The following is a 20,776-nucleotide window of genomic DNA, read 5'->3' as shown; positions in this document are numbered from 1 at the left end:
ATTTTTAAAGACTGTTTGTGAAAACCAAGTGTTTAAAACTGTTTGAACAAGAGTTTACCCAAAGAAGAGATATGAGAGGACTCCCTTTTCTACAACTCCTTTGTAGAGGTGAAGCTGGCCCATGATGTGGAATATTGCAAATAACATCAGAATTTTCTCTTCTGCTTCTTTATTTCTTTTTCTTATTAAAAAAATTATGTGCGATGAATCTCTAAGAAGAGAATCTCTCAAAGAAGAAAAGCAAGAAAAGCAAAGACTAAAGATATCCATAAAAAATTATCTTAGAAAAGAAAAAAAATTATTCAGTTAAATTGGTATTACTATTGAATGTACTGACTGACTCTTGTATGATAACGTTAAGTCACTCAGAGATAAAGCTTCACACTACACTTATTGTTAATGAAGTCTGGAAAACATTAATTATTCATAAAATACCTTGAGATCTAGTGGTCAAAGAAATGACTCAAAAGTCATGTTTTAATAGTTTATCACATGAATTCTCTTGCTAGAAATGGATTCCAAATTTGAAGATCACAATAAATGATAAAATGTGTCTGACTAAAGGTTCATTTTCAGAACACAGTACTTTGTCTTTAGACCCTGGTCTAAAAAAATTGAGGATGTACCCTAAATATCCTTCACTTTGCTTTATTTAATAAACCATTTATTTCAAGTGACCTGAAATTGAGTTTTATGGATAACAAATCAGTGATGTAGAAATGAGATGAAAATTTAAAAAAAAATTATTTTTAATCTCAATTTGAACACACACACACACGCATTTCCTTGCACACAAAACACCAAAAGATGGTTATGTATGAAACCATAACTATTTCATTCTGCCTTTTAAAAAGCACATATTTCTTATATGTTTCATGTATAATTGTCCTGTTTGTCTCTAGTTCTTTCTAAACCTCTGCTTTTTTTCTATGTAGTTTAAAAATATTAACAATGGCATCACTATATTAAGTGGTCAAAGGATATGAATAAACAATTTTCAGATGAAGAAATTGAAGCCATTTCTATTCATATAAAAACATTGTAAATCACTATTGATTAGAGAAATGCAAATTATGACAATCCTACAATACTTCTTCAAACCTATTAGATTGGCTAAGACGACAGGAAAAAGATCATGATAAATGTTAGAAGATTTGTGGGAAAACTGGGACAATAATAAATTGTTGGTGGATTTGTGAAATGATCCAACCATTTTGGCGAGCAATTTGGAACTATGTCCAAAGGACTATACAATTGTGCATACTCTTTGATCTATCAGTGACTCTATACTGTATCTATATCCCAGAGAAATCATAAAAGAGGGAAAAGGACCCACAAGTGCAAAAATTTTTGTAGCAGTTCTTTCTGTGGTGGCAAAGAAATGGAAATTGAGCAGATGCCTAATAATTGCCAAATGATTGAAATAATTATAATGTGTAAATGTAATGGAATATTATCGTTATACAGGAAATGATGAGTAGTCAGATTTCAGAAAAGCCTGGAAAGATGTACATGAACTGATGTTGAGTGACGTGAGCAGAACTGAGAGAGAACATTGTACACAGCTTCACCTCTACAAAGATTATGTGATGATTAACTATGATGGTATGGTTCTTCTCAACAATGCACTTATTCAAAGCAATTCCGATAGACTTGGTATTAAAGAGCCATCTACATTCAGAGAGAACTATGAAGACTGAATGTGGAATAGTATTTTCACCTTTTTGTTGTTGTGTTTGCTTGGTTTTTTTTTCTTTCGCGTGGCTTTTTCCCTTTTAACTTTATTTTTCTTGCACAACATGACAAATATGGGAATATGTTTAAAAGAAATGCACATATGTAACCTACATCAGATTGTTTGCTGTCTTAGGGAGGAGAGAGGTAAGAGAAGGAGAGAAAAAATTTGGAACACAAAGGTTTTGCAACGTTGAATATTGAAAACTATCTTTGCATGTACTTGGAAGAATAAAATGCTATTGGGAAAAAGAAACAAACAAAAAACCAATGGCATAAATAGTGATATTGCTAGCTTCTCCCTCTCCAATTAAAATGGAGAAAGAAAACTCTCTGTCTCAAAAATAGTCAAATAAATAAATCCATAGTTATTTCAAATATATATACCTGATATCTATTACCTCCTTGTTAAAAAGTAAGTTAAGCTGCATCACAGGCCCTCTGGAGATATAGTTCATCTATGCCATTGATGAAAGTTCTGAAGTCTTTCAAGGTTGTCCTTTTTTAAAAGGACATTGCTGTCCTTTGTATAAATAGCTTTCCTGGTTCTGCTCACTTCATTCTTTATCTGTTCATACTACCCAGGATTTTCTGAAATGATCATTTTTGTCTTTTCTCAAAGAGAACTAATGTTTCAATATATTCATATGCCTCAGTTTGTTTAATAATTCATTAGTTCTTTTTCTATTTATTAAAATGTTACTATTACATTACCATATAGTTCCTTCTAATTGTTTAGATAAAACTTAAATTTTATCTTTCTCTGGACTTATTTTACATTTCAAAGTTTCTACTCTTTTTTTTTTTTTTTTTTTTTTTTTTTTTTTAATAATCAGAAATGCTTGAAAACTCTTTCTGGCATTAAAAATTCATTTCTCCACATAAGATTTCCCTTAAATTTTTGCATGGTGAATTATTCTTGGTTGTAAGCCTATTTATTTTGCCTTTTGGAATATTGGATTACAATATCTACTATGGTTTGTAGTAAAAAATGCCAGTTCTTTTGTGATGTTGACTATAGTTCCTTGGTATTGCAACCTCTTCTTTCTGGATGAGGGAAGTGTTTTTTCTTTGACATGAGGACTTCAGATTTTAACCATGACATGCCTGGTACTTTCTGCCAATGGAATTAAGTACTGAGAAAAGAATCTATAAAAACTGATAGATAGTTTATCTATCAGTTCTACTGTATCTTGGTACTTATTATTTGTTATTTTTAGAAATACAGTATAGTCTTGGCTTTTTGGGGGGGAAGGGTAGTGTGGTCAAACCTTGATTGTTAGGGATTCAGTGACTTAAATGATTTCTCTTTTGGCCTGTTTAACATGTTGGTTGTCTGATATCAGGTATGTTACATTTTCATCTATTTTTAATCAGTTGATTTTGTTCTGATATTTCTTGCATTGGTTGCTATTTAGTCTACTTCTTGAGTAAGGATTATTACTTTCTCTTCTAAGTAATTTACTCTCCTAATTCTTTCTTCAAAAAGTTTTACTTTTTAGACTCTTACCTCATTATTCTATCTGTTCATGTAGACCCTTTGGAAAAAAAATCCAACTGTTGGCAGTTTTTATGGTATTACTCTTTGCTTCTTAGCATCTTAAGATACTGATCACTATCATATTCACCACCAGGGACAAGTGTTACTCTTAGGGTAGGTGGTCCAGCTTAGGTTTTTCATGATCCCCTCATTTCTTTGTGACCTTTTCCTTCTGTGCTGGGCTTTTATGGATCTTTGAGGTTTTGTATGTTGGGAGATTAAGGCTAATTTTGGCCTTTCCAAATAGCGTTGATGACCTCAAAGACCATGGGCCTGAGCTGCCAGAGTTTAAGTGTGTAGAATTACCTGTTGCTGCAGCTACTTTCTGGGGCTTCTAAGGCTCCCATTGGGACTTTTTGACCAGACTGGTATTTATTCTTCTGCTCTTATCTTTACTTCCTGATTCCTCTGACTTTTTTCAACACAGCTAAAGTCCCATGTTCTGCAAGAAACTTTTTTCTGTCCTCCTTTTATCTCAATGTTTTCCCTCTGAGAAGTCCTTCAATTTATCCTGTATTCATCTTGTTTGTAAATAGTTATTTACATGTTGTCTCCTCCATTAGACTTTGAACTCCTTAAGAGTAGGAACTATTTTTTTTAACCTTTGTTTGTATCCTCATAATGCCTGGCATATAATAGATGTTCAATAAATGTTAGCCAACTAATAATAATAATAATAAGAAGAAGAAGAACTAGCATTTATTGAGCATCTATATGCCAGGAACTGAGTACTTCACAAATATAACCTAAACTAATACTCATAACAACCCTGGGAGTTGGGGCTATTATTATCCCTATTTTATAGTGGAAGAAAAATGCAACGATCAACCATGATTCCAGAGGACTAATGATGAAGCATGCTGACTTGTAAAGTGCTGGAGTTGATGCAGAATGAAACATATCTTTCTGGCTATGGTCAATGTGAGAACATGTTTTGCTTGAGTAACGTATAAGAATTTATTTCATTTATTTTCATTTTTTTCAACTAGATGGAGGGATGTGGAAGGAAGATAAAGTAAACACTTAATTAAAACTCTACTTTTTAAAAGGGAAAAGGCTTTACATCTAATAAACACTTGTTCTTGTAAGGATTCATTTGACTTAAGTATTGAAAGGCTCCTTTCACTGAATTATGGCTAAATTAGATAAGAATCTGAGGAAAATACCATAATTCTGAGGAAATGTTTAAAATGTTTAAAACTAATCAGTTTTCCTTCAAGAATGAATCATCAAACTTTCCTATTTATAATATTCTTTATCTCACTGAAACTTAACAGGATGGTTGGCAAAGACAGTTTTTCCTGGGTTATGCTCTTTAGAGATAGCAACATACTAGCAGAAAATGAACATGAAATATAATTTCCACTGAAAATTACTTTTATGGTCAAGCCCTAAGATGAGGTTTTCTTTTTCACATCCTATAAAACTATCTTGATTGAAGACAACTCCCAATCATAGGAGTAGTGAATGAATACTACAAGCTTAGCTACAAATTCTTTTGATTTGAAAATCTTTCTGACACTTTTCTACACTCTAACACACTGATATCACTTAATAGAATTCAATGGACTGATGCTTTTAAGAACAACCTGAATTAAAGAATACTTCTACAAAAATATGAAGTGATAGCATTCTTTTAGTATAGGTAGCTTTAATTGTATTATTAAGTTTTGTTATTTTTACTGGGAACTTCCAAAATCCTAAATCCTGAAGTCTTAATATCTCAATAACAGACTGTGACAGAAATCTTGTCAAAATATTCCCTTTCCCACTATAATACAGGTTACTGTATATAATGTCCATGCTAGCTCCCTGGAGGGCCTCAGGATCAGTCAGAGTCAGGATAAATCAAAGTCCTTGGTCTTTAGGGGCAGAAGTGAAAAAGGCAGGCAAGCTGCTATGTGGCTTGCCAAAGATATATCCTAGATTCTGGAGTCCCAAGCCTCCAGCCTCTCTACTCCTCATCCTACAGCCAAGTGGCTCTGACCTTTCCCTCAGCCCTCCAATCTTTGCCTAAGATTACCTCACCACCAAACAGTCAGCAAGTACCAATGGTGAGGAGAGCTATCAAATCACCCTCTTATCTAAATAAGAGAGCCACTATCTCACAATGAATAGGTAATTAGCCTTCAAGTGCTCTGTTAGCTGATTCAAGCATACCTTTTCAGAGTTTCAGCCCTCTACAACTGTACAATCATGGGAATTTTTTGATATGTAGCTTGTATGCATGGATTTATGTTTGATCCCTTGTTTCTTCTTTCATCTTTCTAAAATTCAAATCAGTGCCAGAAGAATAAGGAAAAGGGAAACATACCTTTTTGAATATTTTAAAATGCTAGTCTAAGGCAGATCTTTGACTTGTCATGGACCCTCTAATAGTTTGGTTCAAACTATGCATCTCAGGTTGAAAACCTGGGTGTCAGCCTCAACTTCTCACTCTTATTCAACCAAGCTTCCCAGAATGTTGACATATTTGTTATTTCTCTTTCCCAAAATTTAAGTCCACTTTCTCTATACTCACACAGTCACTGTCCTAATGTAATTGCATTATGTCTTACCTGGATTATTACAAAATCTTTCTAATTGGCTGCCCCATCTCAAGTTTCTCTCTACTCCAATCCATTTTCCATGCAGCTGACAAAGTGATTTTCAAGTTTGCATCTGACCATATCATACTCCTCCCTTCCCCCCTTTAATAAACTCTTAGTGGCTATTATTGCCTTTAGAAACAAATATGGTCTTTTGTTTGGCATGTAAAGCTCTTAACAAGAACCTGGCAATTTTTCTATATTCCTAGCCTTAAATTTTCAGATCCAATTTTTCATGTCTTTGCTTGGGTTACCCCAGTATTCTAGCTGTCACAGACACTCTCCTTCTTTACCCCTATACTTCTTAGAATCCTTAGTTTCTTTAATGACTCAGCTCAAATCTTACTTTCCCCCAACTAGTTATTCATTAATATTTTATCTGTAAGAGACATCCTTGAAAGATATAAAACTCAGGGTAGGGGACTGAGATAGAGGGTTAAAATATTTTATTCTAATCAATTAACACTTAAGAAGCAACTACATTGGGGCAGCTAGGTGGCACAGTAGATAGAGCACCAGCCTTGAATTCAGGAGGATCAGAGTTCAAATCTGGTCTCAGACATTTAACACTTCCTAGCTGTGTGACCCTGGGCAAGTCACTTAACCCCAGCCTCCAAAAAAAAAAATTAAAAAAAAAAAAAAGAAGAAGAAGCAACTACATCATCAGTTGATCTTTTTCTACCACTCAAATGAAAGCATGAATGGAATAAATGTTTGGGAAAACACTTTTAGGATGGGAAGGCTACTGTATTTATATCCTGTATCAATGGTTAGAAGCCAACAGTATTAAAAAAAATTCTCCCTCTTTAGATCTTCCAAAAAACCTTAAGAAAAAAAAAAAAAAAAAAAACAACCCTGTTGTTTCTCCTCTAATTTTTCCTTATTATTTTACTTCCTCAAGTGCCCCAGCCAAATCTCTTCTCTCCTCAATTTATACCTCTCCTCTCCACTCCCTTCCTCTTAGCATTGTATTTTCCCTTCTACTTTACTTAGAGAATAATTGAGACTTCCTACCATGAAATCAACCTTCTTCCCAATTTTATACTTTCATTTCTTATCATCACACCCCCATTCTCTCTTCTATTGGTCCGGATTCTGAGGAAGAGTTGAGCCTTCTCCTTGATATGATCCATATATGATATTACATTGTCTACATGGGACCTTGAGCTCATCTCCTATGGGCTCTCATGTTGAAAATATAGGGCTTAGAAGCAAATGTCTGCTCTGTTACTTACTGCCTCTGTGACTTTGAGCAATTTCCTTCTAGTTTGTCCTCCTAATTCAAATTCTCCTCATTTTAATGTCTTCATCTGTAAAATAAGGAGGGGAGGAGGCAGACCAGATAATCTTTGAAACTTCTTCTGGTCCTAAATTTATGATATCTGGTGGGAGCATACCACAAGTATGGTGACATTGATTTATGAAGTCATTGATCAAGAATAGTTTTCTGGGAGCTTGTCACTCAAACATTTTGCTGAGATTTCTCTCTTTTCTCACTTCTGCCTCTTGGCTTTTGAAGTCTCAGTTTTAAAATACCACCTTCTACTAGAAACCTTTTCTGATTCCCTTTAATCATAATGCCTTCCCTCTGAGATGTTCTCCAATTTATCAAATAAATATAAACAGATATATATCTTGTTTGAACATTGTTGTTTATATATTGCCTCCCTCTATTAGAATGTGAATTCCTTAAGGGCTAGAACTATTTTTGCACAGGGCAAGCAAGTGCTAAATAACTGATTGTTGACTTGAGTCTATCTTTCCTTATAGGAAATTGGAGTCCTTTAAAGAAACAAAAATGAAGCCCAATCAAACAAAAAAACTTCACTTGATCTCAAAATCTTATTTATTTTTAATCAGTCCTTTCCTTTACAGTCAAAATGTGTTGAAAATCATTGCTTCTACTTCCTTCAACCTTTTGCAATATACCTTTATACAGTATCACTGACTTAAAACTATTCTTTTCTGGATTATCAAGACTTATTAATTACTAAATCCAACAGCCTTTTCTTAGGCCTCATATTTATTGGTCTCTATGAAGCTTTTGAAAATACTCACCACCCCTTCTGGATAAGCTCCTCTCTCCAGGTTTTCATGATATTGTGCTCACCAGATTCTCCTTTTACTTTAACAGCTCCAAGATTTCCTTAATAGTAACTATTATCTATATCCTCCCCTTGAAGCACTCATGTACCTCCAGGGGTCTTTCCTAGGCCCTTTCCTCTTTTTTTTTTTTTTTTTTTTTTTTCCAGCTCCCTGATTCAATCTGTTCCCTCTTTCTAATGCCAGTACCTTATCACCACAATTGGCCATTTCTACCATGATGACCCAAAAGAATCCCTAACAGATCTCATCTTTTCTGCTGAATCTAGCCTTTTCTTAAACACCTACTTAAATGCTAAATGCTAGGGAGAAGTTGTTGGTCCTTCAATCTGGAACAGGACCAATGATATCATGATAATGGAATCAAGGTATAGTAAGTACTTCAGCTGTTGCTGATCAGTCCAAGGTAAGTTAATTCGGGAAGACTCTACCAGAGAGTAGGCACAGTGTATTTGAACATTAGCAATGGAGCATGCTCAAGTCCTAAAGTTAGAGTGGGAAATGATTTGAGTAATATTTTATCTTGTAGAATGATGTGTTTCTGGAGATCATCAAGTCTAAAAAGTAGTCTATTTCTGTCAAAGAAACTACCATCCTTCTAACCATGTAGGCTCCATGTAACCATCTTCCTCTCTCTAATCTCCCATATCCAATCAGTGGACATCTTCTTAATTCTATTTTAACAGCTATATCAATAGTTAATACTTATAAGGCATCTAATATGTGCCCGCCACTGTGCTAAGCATTTTACAAGTATCATCTCAGTTGATCTATACAAACTGGGGAGGGAGGAGCTATTGTTATTTCCAGTATAGATGAGAAAATTGAGCAGAGATTAAATAGTTTGTCCAACAAGGTCACACAGCTAGTAAGAATGTGAAGCTATACTTGAACTCATCTTTCTGACTCTAAGCCCAGCACTCTATCAGTTTCCATTAGTAATTGTCCAATTCTGTCCACTCACAGGGTCACCATTCTAATTCAGGAATTCATCACCTACTGAGTGGACTATTGCAAAAACCTTCCAAATAGTCTCCCTGCTTCCACTACCACCATTTTTCTCTAATTCACCTTCTATTCAGTTATGAAAGTGATATTCCTAAAAATCCAATCTAACTCATTTACCTATTTAATAAGTTTCAGTGTCTTCCCTATTGCCTCTAAGACAAAATGCAATTTACCTCTGTTTTTCAATTAAAACTTTTCCCAATCTGGCCCAGCTTAACTTTCTTGGCTTGTTTCACTTAACTAATCTCTCCTCAAGCACTCCAGCTTCAGATGGACTGGCCATCTTGCTGCTCCAAGGTAACGATTTATTTATTTATTTTTTATCAGTGTGTTTCTGCACAGACATTCTCTCCCTTTTCACTTTTATCTTGTAGAATATCTAGCTCTCTTAAAGGCTCAAATCAACTGCCACCTCCTATGTGAAGCTTTTTTTTTTTTGATCCCACCTTTCCTCCAAACTATTCAAGTTCCTCACCCCACAATCAAAATCATTTTGTGCTTAATGTTCTCAGTAGATATTTTTATACTCCCAGCAGGAAGATTCTTGAAATCTTTGTATCACTAGTCCTTAAATGCCTATCTAACAGTACTTCTGTATACAGTTGTTATTGTTGTTTCAGAGAACCACGATAGCAGGGAGGTGATGCCACAACATGCAAATAAGTTGGCTGGAAGTGCAAGTAGGCTGCAGACATCTGTGCCCAGTGACAAGATGCTTAATAAATACATTGTCCACTGGAGAAGGAAATGGCAAGTCCAGTATCTTTGCCAAGAAAGCCTCATACGGGGTCAAGAAGAGGCAGACACAACTGAATAACTGAACACGCAGTAATGAATGCTATTTCTGTTAAAATTTTAGGTGTTAATTGTGACAAGTCCTAAACAAATAATGAAACAAATGACATTAATGCTGAGATGACATGATGAAAACCATATACAGTATAATCAACTTGACTCTATCATGCAAAATTCATTTCTCAATTCCTCTAGCTTTTAGGACAGCATTAATATCTAGCAAAGCTAATTTTAACAACACAGGGAAAGCACTATATAAGGTACCTCCATATCCTAAGTTAGATGAAGAAAAAAAAAAGTCCTCTGTTACAATATGACATGCTTAGAACCTTATGTTTTAAATACAGCTCATTAACAATGTAATATTAAGGGATTCTGTCTTTTCTAATTCAAATCCCTTTTACATTCTGAATATGCATTTTATAATTTGTGTCTGAATCTGGATTTTCTTATGTCAAGCTGAAAGAATGTTAGAAGTGGCAGAAATACTCTAGATCAAGTCCTTTAGTTAACAGAAGCAGAAACTGAGAATATATTTTTTAAGATAACAAGACCCCTATATTCTGTTCAAATTCATTCATGTAACATAGCAAATAGTAATGGAATTGGAATTTCTAAGATTTGAGTTTAAGTCCTGGCTCCAATATTTACTAGTTTGGGGGATAATATGAGGATCTACTTACAGAACAAATCATGATCAAGGGACAGACAAAATATATTAGTGTTTTGTAACAATGAATCAAATGACAACTAAAAGTGCCATATAAATAGTAGATACTTTTATTTTCTCTTCTAGAGCCTCAGGTAATACAATTAGTCTTAACACTCTTGGCCAAAATAAATAAATAAATACATACATAAATCCTACATTTTTTGCTTGACTGTGCTAGAAATACAGAATATTAATCTTAAGAATCTTATTGAAAATGTTCTTTTCTTTTTATCACACCTATAACTCCTTTTTCTCCCCACTCTCAATATTTTAAAATTAAGAGCAAAAATCACATATGTTCTCATTTGACCTGTCTTTGGGGAAAAAATTAAGAATTTCATTGTTAGGGGCAGCTGGATGACTCAATGGATAGAACACTGGTGCTGGACTCAGGAGGACCTGATTTCAAATCCAGTTTCAGATACTTAAAATTTACTTAGCTTAAAGCTTACCCTGGGCAAATCACTTAATCCCAATTGTCTCCTACCCATCTCTGGAAAAACAACAACAACAACAAATCTCCCAAACTTCATTGTTGAAAAAATGTTTTACTTTTTATGTGGCTATAGAACATTCCTTTCTCACTAGCTTCCCCTTTTTCATTTTATTAAGCCTTGTATACTTGAGAACAAGAGAAAATACTTACAGAATGTTATAGTAAACTATTTTGTAGATTATTTTGATTTTATTAAACTAAAATTAACTGATATTGATTTTTTAAGGGGGATTAATTATAAAGAAAGAAAACCTTTGATCTCCATGTTTCTCTAACTTATAAAAGTTTCAAATGACTGAAATTAATGTTTTAAGATTCTGAATTTGTCAAGTAATCTATAGGCACAGCTACTCTCTTAGGTAAAATGAATTTTAAAACTTTTTAGTTTGGAAACTGGAATACAGTCAAAGAGGTAGTGAAAACCACAATTTTGAAGCCTGGACACTTACACAGATATACAATTATCGTTCAATTCCTAAAATTTCATGTAATCAGGATAAAAAGATAATACAAAATAACTTGCCTCTAAACTTTGGATATGGAATAAAATAAACGTATTTGTCAATATCCCTGTATACAGATCTGCTTATCCCTTGGAGAATTTTGAAGAAGATCGAAGGCTATTCCTTCTCAAATGATATTTATCTTTCTTAATGAAAGAAAAGTAATAATACTAAATTAGAAAATTAAAATAATAACCACCTGAGGTAACAGAAAAAATTTTATTTACTGCAACTCCATAAATAATACTTAGTGAAGAAATGAATGACAAAAACAATAATGATGTCTCAAATGACTTTGAAAAAGAGAGGGACAGACTTACACCAGAATTTTTAATTCCTTTTTGAGTTTTGGGACATGGCATGACTCCAAACAGACTGAATATACTGAAACAGAAATACAAAAAAGCTGGCATTTGAGAGAATGATCATGAATCCATTGATTTTTTCACAATAGTGGACAAGAAGGGTAAAAATATGTGGCAATTACTGCCATGGTAAGAACCACATAAAGAAAGGTGAAGATTTCAAGGAATATGATTCAGGTCAGACATCAAATATCACCATGGGAAAAACTGGCAAAGAAAAACTATTGAAGATTTATGGAAATGCAAAAGACAAAAGGCTGAATGGAAATATGAAGTCAAAGAAACACAAAAGAAATAATTCAACGTAAAAACATTTTACTATAGAAACTTGAAAAGCAAGGAAATAAGAGGAGAGAAGATACGTTTAAAACACACGCACACAGACACAGACACAGACACACACACACACACACACACACATTTTCACATTAGACCAAATGAGAAAGAGAAAACTTCTCTACCATTAATATGATGAACAAAAGAATATCTATATTAAGGGAGGTAATCAACACTCTAATTTCTCTGTAAGACTGGAAGTTGGCAGAGTCTGAAAAAATACATAATTATTGGCTCAAATACTTCAGAATACAACATGAATTACCCTCACAGCATTTTATTGGCCTCCTCTTTCATACAGCCTACACTACCAAAAGGTGAAAATCTTTTGACCCCTCCAAACATAGGTCAATTATGTATTTACTACCATACAGCTTCTGTACCAAGATTTTTTTAAATCTATAAGCTTGCAAGAAAATAATATATTGATTGAGGAGCAAAAAGAATGTGCTAGAAATTGTCAGAGGATGTAAAAGCAATTATTATTGATTCTGTAACCATTAAACAAGCCACTGAAAAACATCATGGACCTTTTTTATTACAAATTATTTGGCCCTAACTGTATTATAAAGTGGTAATCATCAAAACTATCTAGTACTGGCTAAGAAATAGTGGTGGATTAGTGGAATAAATACGTTTAATAAGAAAAAAAAAAATTTAGAGCAATTAACACCTATACAATGCCAGTTTGGCATGGTAAAATGTATAAGGAATCTAGAAGATATGAAAAAAAATGTGCAATGTTAATAGCAGGTATAGAAAAATTAACTCCTCATCAAAAAGGAAAAAAAAGATGATTTCTGGATTTTTTCAGATCCCATAATAGGTTGAACATTTACTGAAATAAATTTGGAAAAATTCACTTTACCTCTAGAGCAATAGTAAAAAATTATAATAATTCTATACCATAGGATATGTCAAACATAACTGAAAGTATATTTTTAACTAGACAATAACCTATGAAATGGCCAACATTCAAAAGTGGAATCAAAAAAAGCCTTCATAAGCAACATCTTCATGAATTCAATGAATTATGCATCAACCAAGAATTGTGGAACAAAAGGCTAAATCATATAGATGTGTTTATAGAAAGAGGACATTTTTAGACTAATATAGGAACAGGTCATCACTGACAGAAATTAAAGAGAAGTTACCCTTAAGAAACTGCAATTTATAAAGGGCTCCAGATTTTGCAATCAAGTTCTGGAAATTTTGCAACATATGACTGAAGCTTACAAAAATTAACTTTCTGCTGTTGGCTAGAATTATGCATCATACAACAAATTTCCATGCTACACACTGCAAAAGATTCTTGAAAATTTAAATAAGCTGCAATGGAACTGAAACATTATTAAAGATAAAATCATTGCCCATCTTAGAGAATAAGCCCAACACTTTAATTTAAAAGATAAGGAAATTGAAACAGGGAGAGTTAAGTAATTTGCCCAGGAATACACAGCTAGTAAGTGTAAAGATAGGATGTGAATCTTAGTTTTCATGACTTTTGTACACTGTCTTATCTATAATACTACCCTGTTTCTCAATGTAGTCATATTATTGATCTTAAAACTACATGAAATGCACAATTTTCAAAATGTAGACACACCCAGCTAAAGATATTAAGATAAAGTGAGAACATAATGAAATACATATCCTTATAGTCATTCAGTCTGATGGTGGAGTTGTTGTATCTCAGTACTCTTAATTACAAATTAGATTGCTTAATTCACTTGAACAATAGACTGCACAACTTTAAACATGCAAAAAATGACTTGTTCAAGTTTACCTTAACCCCCTCAAAAATGATGACAAGAAAGCAACAGTAATAGTAGCATATTCATTCATAGAATACTCAAAAGGTTTAGAAAACATCTTACAAAAATTATTTCATGTGTCTCTCAACTATTTGGCAAGAAAGGTGGTATTCTTATCCTCTGACTCCAAGTCCAGGATTTTATTTTCACCAAGTTACCTCAAACTTGGGTTAAAGTTAGAAGTTAATAATATTTACCAAGTATTTATATTAACTTTATGAAAAATAAGGATTTTTAATCCCTAAACAAAAATAATCCTTTATCAAAAATGACCATCTTCCTCCTCTGAGTCTGAATAGAGTCCTTCTCTAAAACTTTATCATGCTATTACAGTGACCCTGGGATCTTTAAGGCTGTGATGGCAGAGCCTAAATTCTAACAGGTACTAACCACTTGGAAAGACTTTGGGGAAAAGCCCTGCAGGTGTTCTATCTACCTAGCTACGACTGGCCATCAGAGTATTGGCCATCAAATCACTGAAATTTTTTGGCCACAACTACTAAATCAGAGAGGAATAGTACTGGTGAAGGAAGAATACATTTTGATGAAATCAGAGATAATTGAAGTACTGGAAAAAACTGAACAAACTTCTAATTAGTCAGTGAGGAAAACAATCAAGGAATAGGAAAAAAGGAGGAGAGGTGACATTTCTTCTTCCTTCATCACAGACTTATGCCAAGTCCAACAGCTAGGGTCATGGAAAGTGGAAGCTAAAAATCCCAGTCTCAGTTGTACCAGAGTGCCCTATCTCCACACATTCCTACTCTTAAATCACCAGAGACTGCCTTTTTCACAGACACTTCACAACCCAAAGAAAGCAACCGGAGATCTAAGTTCTGACAGTTAGTACAAAGAATGACATTTCATTTAAGGGTAAGCAGCTTAAAATGAATTGTACAGAATGCAAAATAGACATATAGAAATTCAATTCAAAGTGAGTTTGATACTGCTTTATTATGCAAGTTAAGATAATAGAAAAAAAATTAAAAACATTAAAAATGCAACAGACCAAGCAAGAATACTATTCAGGGTACCTGAGTATATATGGTAAGGAGGACAGATCAGCAGTACTCCCTGTGAACCCAGATCAGTTCACTTGTGAACTGTATTTGTATCCCTCCTTTTATGTTGACATATCAATACATTAAAAAAAAAAAAACAGTAAACTTATTCTAGAGTAGGGCTTCTTAAAATCTTTCCTGTTATGGACTTACTTGGCAATCTGGTGAAACTTCAGAGATGCCTTAGGGACTCCTTGCTACCTGCATTTATAATCGAAGGAAATGCTCAATTTCAATTAGGAGTTAGTGAAAATAAAGATAATTTTTTTTTCCTTTTCTATAGACATACTGCTGAGGGGTTATGGGTCATAGGTTAAAAGCCTATCTTCTAAAGCTACTATGAAATTTGGGAAATTATGTTAATCCACAGTAATATTTTCTTAGGGACATAAACAGAGCAAAAAAGAATGAGAGAAATTAAAGGAATAACTATTAAACAGCACCTCAAAAATTAACAAAAGAAACAACTGGAATGTTAACACAATAATATGTTGTCTGTCAGGGAGGCTGTTGTGGAAGAAATTCATATCACAGGTAAATGTTTGGTTTTTAAATTAGTCCCATTCTTCTATTTTTAAGGTTTTATGACTTAAGCATAAATTTTATGAAATAACTAAAAATGAAGGAAAGATATGGTAACAAGAACAAGAAGATTAAAAATCACATAGTGACATCCAACAGAAAATGGAAGAAGCATTTTGAGGGAGCTTGTTCAAAGAATACAATGTAATATTTTAAAAGGATTTTGTTTGAAATACCTGGTGTTGACTTTGTAATCATTCCCTTTTTGCTTCTTGAGTTTTTTTTCCCAGGAGTTTTTTTCTCCTTTCCGAGGTGCTTTTCATCTGTGGAGCCTTCAGGGTGGATTTTTTCAGAATTATCACTTGCAGGTGCTTCACAGCTTGGGGTAACAGAGTTATCACAGTTGCTGCAGCTTTCATTATTGTTGAGATTGTCCTGTTCAAACTTTTCATGTTTTCCCATCTCATTGTCACTGCTGGTCACAGCCTCACATGCATCCTCATCAACTTGATTTTCATTTTCATCTGATACAGAAGGCAAGCACTGCCTTGTACTTTCCATGCTGTCATTGGTATGACATCCATCTTGTGGGTCTAACTGTAGGTCATTTGTAGGAGTTTCTCTGTCATCCATTAGAGCATTCTTTGTTGAAGCATCAAAGTTTCATTAAAAATCTCCCCATGTCTAAAAATGGAAAAAAAAAAAAAATGACATGGCTTAAAAGTTCACAACTACATAAATATAACTAAACTCATATATGATAAAATAAACTTCCATTTTAATCATGATACTATTGATTACCAAGGTGTTAATTACAAAATAAGTGCTTATTCTTGTTCTTTGGTCCTCTTGTATCCTTAGGTCATTTGACTTTTGAGTATTTCACTGTTCACTAATATGTACCTGTCGGTGCAAAACAATAATAAAAGCTTTATTACTTATGATGAATTCCTTTTTTTAAAAAGGTTTAGTGAAGCATAATAAATGATCTTTGAATATTCCATCTTCCCTAACCCTCTTCTTATTCTTCATTATGATCTCTACTCTCCCCCTCTTCTCCTTTTATAAAAATCTCTTTAGGATACAGGCCTGGCAGTGGTATTGCTAGATACCACTCTTTATAGCTCTTTATGCAGAGTTCCAAATTGCTCTACAGAATAGTAGGATCAGTTCCCAACTCCAACAGTGTATATTAATGTCTCAACTTTTCCACATGACCCTCTAATATTTTAATTTGCATAAGAATTGTGGATTCATTGTGGCAATCTACTGAGTTCTTAAAAGAGATGAAAATATTATTTATGTACTTATTTCATTTGATCTGAGCTTATTTAGCACATGAAATCTACTGTGGTGATTCAAAACTAAAGCATTTAATATTTAGCAAAGAAACTTCATATGTATATCTAAATTTGGCCAGTTTAGTTTTTCATTCTATATTTCTACCATCATATATATAATATTGAAGTCAAAATAATTTGACAGTTTGTAAAATACTAAAATAAAAAACCAACAACCTTCTATTCAAGGTTTCCTAGTTATGCTACCATTTAATTCTCCAACTAAATAAATACCCTCTGTGTTAGTGTAGGGCAGAATGTTAACCTCAGAAAGAGATTAAGAACAACATTTTCAGCAGCTACTTTAGATTTGGCCTTTACAAAGAAAAAATCCTTGCAGCTGTCTTAAATTTTTGAGGGCTTAATTTTCTATTTAAATACATCAGGTGATATAGTAGACATGCCTTTACAAATGAAAGCCCTAGGGCTTTACTTGTGCTTTTTAACTCCCCAGTGATTTGAAACAAACAAAAAACCCAAAGGTTTTACTTTTTGTAGTGGTGTATATTAAATTTTGTGTATTTCAGTTTCCTGGCAAAACAAGGGGTCTGAATTAAAAGGTCAATCAATCAACAACTATTTACTAAAAACCTAATAAACCTTTGGATAAGATAGATATAAAGACAAAAATGAAACAGTAACTTCCCTCAGGGAGTTTACATTCTATCAAAGGAAAGAACATGTATAAACAACAACAGATACAAAATATATGAAAAATAAACATCAAAAGCTCTAGTTGCTGGAGTGGATTAAAAAAGACTTCTGATAAAATATGGTATTTGAGCAAAAGTTTGAAGGAAACCAATAATTTTAAGACTTGGAAATGAGATGGGAGTGCATTCTAGAGGGCATTCTAGGGGAAGAAACAAGGAGAGATGGAATATCATGAAGAATAGCAAGAAGGACAGTTTGGCTATACTTTTAAGCAGGAATTTTAGATTTTTTTTTGTGTGTGTGTGATGAACTCCTTTGGAAAGTGGTGAAGCCTATAGATTTCTATGAATATTATTTTAAATGAATAAAATAAAATACATATTACAAAGAAAAATCATAATGAAATATAATTAAAACAATAATAAACTTTTAAAATAAGTATAGCCATTTAATCCGTGTTTCTCTTTACTATAAAATTATTTCCTTGATCCTGACTCTTTGCTAAAATTAATTCCCTTGGAAATTAGCCCGACAGTGCAATAAATCTTTGCCTTTTAACCTGGAGACTGAATGTGCCAATTCTTTTGCCAAAATCCACCATACTGAATAGGAGGACATTTTGGGGTGCGTTCCACCTCAACAAGACCACAGTATAAAACTATTAGAACTAGCAAATCTTTCCTAAGAGATGGAAACACTTACACCTAAACATTCAAGTATAGGGGAGAATCAAAGGGGAAAGGACACAAAGATAATTAAAGATAAGTTCTATACACTTTAGGAACTCACAATTTAGTTGTAGTGCCAATGTAAACAATCTATCTACCCCAAACCCCAGACTGATTCTTTTGTGAAGGCAAACTAGGCCATCTTTTTACCTCAATTCTTACCTAGTCTTTAATTACTGAATGCCTCTTAGACAAACAGATTTAGGAAAGATCTTGAAAAGCTTAAAAAGACCATGTTCTCTCACTGCATCAGGGACCACCTTCTCTGGTTTTTACCTATCTTGCCATAAGACTCCAATGCAGAGTGAGGCTGATGACTTTGTGCAACCCTACTTCACTGAAATCCAATTCACTTGCAAGTCAAAATATCACCCTTCTGATGTCATTGGTTCTCTTCCAAAAAGAAGGAAGAATAACAAGTAACAATAAGTCAGCTAGATAGCTCAGTGCAAAAGGTGCTGATCCTGGAGGTAGGAAGACCTGAGTTCAAATTTGCCTTCAGATATTGGGTGACCCTGTTTAGCTCTGTAGAAGAAAATGGCAAACTATTACAATATCAATGTCAAAAAAACAACCCTAGTATTGGCTCTTAAAGAGTCCGGAATAACAGAATGACAGCAGATGTAAGAGCAGTTAGTGGTAGGAATGTCTGATCACAAAGTTCAGAGGATATTGAGGTTTAGAAAAGCTAATTAATTAACTAGTGATTTGTGTTGTGGAGTGAAGGCAAGATGAAAAATGCCCTATCAGTTAAACTCAATATTAAATAAATTATTTGGAATAATAGGCAAAAGAGTCCTAATAAATTTCTTCTATGAAACAAATATAGTGCTGATACTTATACAAGAAAGAACAAAACCAAGAAGAGAAAAAAATTATAGACCAATTTTACTAATGAATATTGATGCAAAGAATCCTAAGTAAAATATTAGGTAGGAGACTATATATCACAAAGATTATACACTATGACCAAGTGGGATTTATACCAGGAATGCAGGACTGGTTCAATACAAGAAAAAATTATTAACATAATTCAAATATCAATTAGAAAAATAACAAAAGTTATAAGATACATCAATAGTTACAGAAAAAGTTTGCTACAAAAATACATCTATTCCTATTTAAAAAAAAAAAAAGGTAAAAGCATAGGTATAAATGAGTTTTTCTTGAAAATAATAAGAATCTATTTAAAATCATCAATAAACATTATCTGTAATGGGAATAAGCTAAAAGTCTTCCCAAGAAGATCAAGAGTGAGACAAGAATGCCTATTATCACCAATATTATTCAATATTATATTAGAAATGCTAGCAATAGCAAAGAGAAGAAAAAGAAATAAAAGGAATCAAAATGGGCAATGAGAAAATGAAACTCTTTTTTTTTTTTTTTGCAGACTACATGACAGTATCCTTAGAAAATCATAAAAATTCAATTAGTAGAATATAATATGCTTATATTATATATCACATAATATACCACATAAATCATCCGCATTTTTACACAATACTAACAAAGCAGTAAGAAGAAACAGAAAGAGCTATTTCATTTAAAATAAATATAGACAATATAATATGTAAAGGGCTAGAACTGAGCAATGCACTTGAATAATGAAGCATGTGAGACTAATTGCCAATTGCCCTATTAACTTGTTTGAAGATTGACCCTCCCCTGCTGTTCTGTGCTGATTTGATTGGTGGGACAAAGAGGGGGAAGTGACGTGTGTGAGGGAGAGGGAGAGGGAGAGGGAAAGGGAGAGGGAGAGGGAGAGGAATTGAGACACAAAAGCTGATTCAGTCTCTCTGGGCGTTTGAGGGAAGAAGGTGTATGTGACGTTGCTAGGCCTAACCCCCTGACCTTGAGCATAAAAGATCAAGAATAAAGATGTTTAGTGATCCTGACTCCAGCTGATGGGAAGACAGAGTTCCAGCATTTTGGCGTCCAAGTGTAGGGCCAGCACCCTACTTCCACTTAAGTCCTCAGGTGATCAGGAGATTAGGTGAGTATTCTAATAGAAATAAGGAATTTAGCTTGTTAAGGACTAAACCAGCAATCTCTAGGAGCTGAGATGGGGCAGGTGTTAGCTAAAAACATTCCCTGGGCCTCAGCAGACCCAGATACAGCCCCTGCTCAACCTCCCCTAGTAGTAATCCTATAGAGGATATAATTAAGATGATTGACGAGAAGAGTTTACTTGTAAGTAACCCACAAATGGATAATCTTTTAGACTCATTGAATTGCACATCCCCTTGGTTCTTAAAGGAAGAAAAACTAAGTATAGATAACTGGAAGCTAGTGGGACTTGAAATGAAAGAATTTTCCACAAAAAATAGGCCTTATTCAATTACCACAGAGATATTTTATATATACCAAGTGATTCAATTAGACTTAAGCTATCCAGCAAGTTATAGGAGAAGGAAAAGTGAACAGAGGAAGAAGCTTGAGAAACAAAAGATAGAAAATAAGCAAACTCAAGGCCT

General features: G+C 33.6%; 1 protein-coding gene across 5 annotated transcripts in view; it reads right to left on the bottom strand.

The window, feature by feature from the left end:
* CNST (consortin, connexin sorting protein) overlaps nt 1-20,776 on the bottom strand; it is a 97,774-nt gene that overhangs the window by 43,175 nt on the left and 33,823 nt on the right. For 3 of the 5 annotated variants that reach the window (XM_074262575.1, XM_074262578.1, XM_074262577.1), the window contains one exon: nt 15,814-16,261. In XM_074262575.1, the coding sequence (XP_074118676.1) occupies nt 15,814-16,210 (397 nt within the window). In that variant the 5' untranslated portion in view covers nt 16,211-16,261. Of the gene's footprint in view, nt 1-15,208; nt 15,257-15,813; nt 16,262-16,378; nt 16,481-20,776 lie in introns of all 5 variants that reach the window. The other 2 variants (XM_074262579.1, XM_074262576.1) reach the window with 2 other exon arrangements.

This window comes from Sminthopsis crassicaudata, chromosome 4 (genome assembly GCF_048593235.1).
Source record: "Sminthopsis crassicaudata isolate SCR6 chromosome 4, ASM4859323v1, whole genome shotgun sequence".
Taxonomy (NCBI): domain Eukaryota; kingdom Metazoa; phylum Chordata; class Mammalia; order Dasyuromorphia; family Dasyuridae; genus Sminthopsis; species Sminthopsis crassicaudata.
The sequence above is the reverse complement of the archived record's forward strand: the minus strand, read 5'-3'. Positions and strand labels throughout refer to the sequence as shown.